Here is a 4959-nt window from a genome sequence, read left to right on the forward strand (position 1 = left end):
ATAATTGGTTTTTAGATTACACCTATCATTAACGGTTGATTAAATTTTGCGATAATCAAATTAATTATAATTTGTTTGTAATTGTTATACAATATATGAAAATAAATCAAATAAACTCGTATTATCTACACGTTTATTACGTAATGAAACGATCTTTCTATACAAACTTGTGCATGTCCTCGATGGCATCCATTAATATCCTTGAATCACTATGTATTGACGCTTTTCTTCATTCTCGTATCTACTCAAGAGTTTGCAACAATACGTCACTTCAAAGGTGTAAGAAAATCTCTATTTAGAACAGACTTTCATGACGAAGACTCGTGGAATCTCTAGTGAGAATTCGCATGTATTTAGTGAAAACTATTTTTTCATAATTGTTTGATTTTTAATCTATTTATGATCTTACATTCTTTGCAGTATGGTCGGATGACGACCTTTGCGCCCAAGCTATCCTGTTCTTCTTGGCTGGCTTTGAGACTGTGTCCAGCGCCGTGTCGTTCTTATTATACGAGCTGGCTGTCAACCCTGACGTCCAAGACAAACTGTACCAGGAAATCAGAGAGAACAAGGAAAAGAACAACGGGAAATTTGACTACAATTCTATACAGAATATGGTTTATATGGATATGGTGGTATCAGGTAAGGGCACAAAGACGAATTTTCTGTATTCTTAGCAAGAACCTCAAACTAACGAAAATTAGTAACAGTAGAGCTCCACTAAGTGGAAATGTGAGCATTACTGCGTTCTGATGTAGAAGTGTAAGCGTGTTTGCGCTCTGCATCCGATTATTATTCGTTCCAAATCCGAGACTATACAAATCTAGAAAACTCCGTCCCACTTCGGATGTCGCTTGTGCACTAAGTCCAATTCGAATCCGAGAAAATGCGAATATCGCTTGTACACCTAGAGATAAAATGACACTTCGGACACCTGTGACATTTTAGACCATCGTTTCTCGGATTCGGATCTGGGGGTCTACTCTCATTCTCCGTCCGACATCCGTCCGAAAAAATAACTGTCAAATAACCGCTCACGCGATACATGCAGCCGTAGACGCATACCACACCTAGAGGTACCAGTGATGATTTTATATCGATTTATCGGATATCGAAGTTATAATAGGTATAATAGGTGAAAGAACTAATATTAATTGCTATTTCGGTAACTATTCTAGCAAATCATAAAGTTTTTAATGCCTGGGCCTGTCATTTAAAAAAAATAAACAACTTCAAAAATACGTCACGACAATCGTGAGTGTTATTGTTTGGGCTGGTGATTTCGGTGTTTATTTATTGAAAACATACCGTAACTAGCGTTTTTTAAGTTTACCCTAAATATAAACGTTTATAAACTATATTTTAAGGAGTAATTTCATGGTAAACGTTAGAACCACTCAATGAGGAATGTTATCATATTTATCCAAGTACACTAAAAATTTCATTAGTGCCTTTTAAGTGCAAGATTTGCGGTGTATTACTGCATTTTATTTGAGATGTTTTTGTTAGTAGTACGGAGGGTGTTTATTTAGCGATGCAGAATAATAATTTTTATTTATAAAAACTTGTATTTAAACTGAATGCTTTTCTAATTTGCGAAACCAAATATCCGCCATTTTGCGGTAGGAGGAACGCATCGCGTGAGCGGTTACGTAATACTCGACCAAATTAAAAGACGCATGATGCGAGTGAAGCTTCATACTTGACGTTGTCTTTTAATTTGGTCGAATATTACTTATTTCACAGTTATTTTTTCGGACCGACGTCAGACGGAGAACGAGAGTAGACCCCCTGTTACGAATCGGATAGTACACAAAGGATGTTATAGGGTGCTGGTGCCATTACGGGTACGTGGGACTTGTCGTTATGTCTCAGGGTGACGGGCGCATTGGCAGTGCCCCTAAGATCTTTGCGATTTAAAGCTCTGTGGCAACGTAACTGGGACAGGCGTTTCGTGTTCCCCTTTCCATCACCGGGGGACTAGACGTAGGCTTGGCTTCCACCCCTATGTTGTGGATATTTCAAAGATTCGCACGAAGCGTTACGCTTCCACATTTATATGGCGAACTGCTATGGAATGGAATTCCCTGTCTGCAGACTTATTCCCTGAACGTTATAACTTGGGCCTTTTCAAGGCGAGAGTGAATAGGCATTATTTATTTAGGCTTGTTGTGCATGCTCTGTGAGATGGAGGTTAAATGCGCACTTACATTTTACAAAAAAAAAAACCACCAGGCGCACGACTTGCTCATCCCGTCATTTGTTATCATAAAAAAAAACCTCTAATGTTGCAAGATATGAATGAAATTTATTTTAAATAAAACACGACCGTGAGACTCAGACGTGTTAACGAAAATAACGGATAAGTCACGTATTTAAGTCGAATTTTTGCTCGACATGTTCCGTACCAATTCGTGGTCCTTAATCATGAGATTCCGCGGCGGTGACTCGACGGAAACTGCGCGCCAAGGCACTGGCAGCCCGATCACTCAGTACGGCAGCGGGCGCAGGCGGCGTCGGCGAAAAACTACCCTCGTTAGCTTGATTTTTATTAAAGTCATATGAAGGATTGTACACTACACTAACAACGTCACTTTCTAAAGTCTCGTCTACTCTAACCACTTACGTATTCGACTTACATACGTGAGTTATTCATTATTTTCGTTAGCATTTTTTATTTGTTTGATATTTTTCTTCGTCTTTGCTTCTGAAAGCTATTCAATAGTAAAGTTTTGTAGTAAAGTTTAAAGCACGTCTTGAAAACTTCATACACTGCTATTTTTCAATAGTCCGAAGCTTTTCAATATGGCATTTTTATTAAAGGTGAAGCCTTTTGCGTTGAGTTTTAGAATATATTATACAGGAGAAAACATTGTACAGCTTTTAGGTCCGTACGTGCGTATATAGGATATCTATCGGATATCATAGAGATCTGTAAAAAAATCTAAAAAAAAAATCTGTTTCTGGTTATATTATTATATTATACAGTATTGGTTTCTGTTAACGGATTATATGTAAGATCATTGAATGGAGCAGCGAATATATAAAAAAGACTAGCTATATCCCTGAGATTTTGCTTTTGTTGGTATCACAGTTGTATTTAGCTGCCTATTTACTACATAGTGGTGTTTACATAATCTCGCAAATCTATAAATAAATAAATAAATCTACACATTTATAGGATCTTTGTCATCAATTTGTAGAATTTTGGTTAAAATATAGGTATTACGGATTTTAAGTATGCTGTTCGTTGTTTATCTTTAAATAAAGAGAAACCCGAAGTTGCGTACGTTTTCTGTATGGTACGCAAATTTCGACTTTTCTTTGTCCTGACCACAACAGCAAGATTTTTGCAGGGAAATAAAGTTTTCTCATGTTATAAATATAATTAGAAAATAATATTCACAACTCAGATACAAAAATCGTATAACAAGGTGATATAGATAAAATAGTTTTCTTTGTAGAGCTAGCAAGAATTTCGACAGCGTGCTTATCTAGCACGATCTAGGTAAAAGAGTAAAATCACAGACATTTACCTAATTTTATTGAATAATTCGTAACTGCGTGTTGCGTTGTTTTCTATAGGTAAGTGCTTTATTTATTTATTAGGTTTACCAATGTCTGTGTACAAATTATTTATTATATCTTATCATACCTTTACAAAGAAAGTAATTGTCACAAACACTGTTTAAACAAAGCAATGTTTAGCTCAAATTTAAAAACTAACACTTGTCAATTAACAATACAAAGATAAAAATAAAGATAATTTTATGTCAGTATAACTTAATCTAATACAATACAAGTAAAACAAATGTAAATAAAGCTATCATAGTATTTAAATAAGCATTGAAAGGGAACGTAAATTATATAATCTTCATAGTAAATTTATACATTTTAATATTAATACCTATAGTGTAATAGCGATGCCTAAACTAAGTAAATGTGTACCTGTATTTTAGGCATCCTTTTGGGCAAATTTTTTCATGTTACACATTGACTTACAAATAAATGGACGACGGATCTAACACAAAAACCACGAAAAAAATGTCCCAAGTCAACCTATTTAAACGTAGTGGCATGTAAAGGAATATGAAAAAGCTAAAACGTTGAATTTAAATTGTAATGTCATCGCAGTACTGTCTAATTTTGCTTGCTTCGCTGTCAGAAGAAACAAACGAAGACTAAAGCGTGAATGACGCTCTGTATACGATTTTAATGCCCTATAAGTTCGGACACTTTTTAGCGCGGACCCGATGTCCATATAATTGTAAGTCAATGATGTTACAGCTTAAAAACAGAATTTCTATATTAAATATAAAAAGGATTCGTAGTAATAAATTAACTGTTACATAAAAATAATTATAAAACAACTTCCAGCACGACCTTGCTATGCGATACTTCATTGTAAGTTTTTCTCTTAAGCCACAATTTGACGGTCTTTTTGCGTTCTATTTTATGCAAAGAAGAATTCAATTTAAAGTAAAGGAAATAAAGTGTCGGATTTAAAATCACCTTGTACTATATACACGTTTCTGTAACATTTTTTTTTTGTATTTCAGAAACGTTAAGGTTATGGACGCCTGGTTTTGTTCTGGATAGATTCTGTACCAAAGATTACAACATGGGCAAACCTAATGCTAAAGCTACTGAGGATTACATTGTAAGTGTTAAAACACGAACTGTCTTTTATTTCTATCATTAGTTTATTTTCTGCGAAATGTTCGAATGGATAATTTTGTCCTTTTCGAACTTCAACTTAAAGTAGCTTTTACGTAGTCAAAAGAAAGACTATTTTTCCAAGCGTCTTTCCAACTGAGATTCAAGTATCCATAGTAAAAATGTAAAAATGGCGAACTGTCTCACTGGACAGCTTACATATTGACCTTTCGAACAATTGCCTAGTCAGTCATCACCACAGGATAATTACCACGTGACTAAAGTTTGCGTAATAATAAGTCC

The 4959-nt window shown here is 35.0% G+C and overlaps 1 protein-coding gene across 1 annotated transcript; it reads left to right on the forward strand.

Moving 5' to 3' along the window:
- Positions 1-420: 420 nt before the first annotated feature.
- Positions 421-4660, forward strand: LOC113238437 (cytochrome P450 9e2-like; the record flags this gene model as incomplete). Its single annotated transcript, XM_026475267.1, has 2 exons — positions 421-642; positions 4560-4660. Coding segments are annotated over 2 exons (323 nt in total), but the record flags the coding sequence as incomplete, so codon positions are not given.
- Positions 4661-4959: the final 299 nt, after the last annotated feature.

Source organism: Hyposmocoma kahamanoa, unplaced genomic scaffold (genome assembly GCF_003589595.1).
Source record: "Hyposmocoma kahamanoa isolate Upper Pololo Valley unplaced genomic scaffold, ASM358959v1 95758, whole genome shotgun sequence".
Classification (NCBI taxonomy): Eukaryota; Metazoa; Arthropoda; class Insecta; order Lepidoptera; family Cosmopterigidae; genus Hyposmocoma; species Hyposmocoma kahamanoa.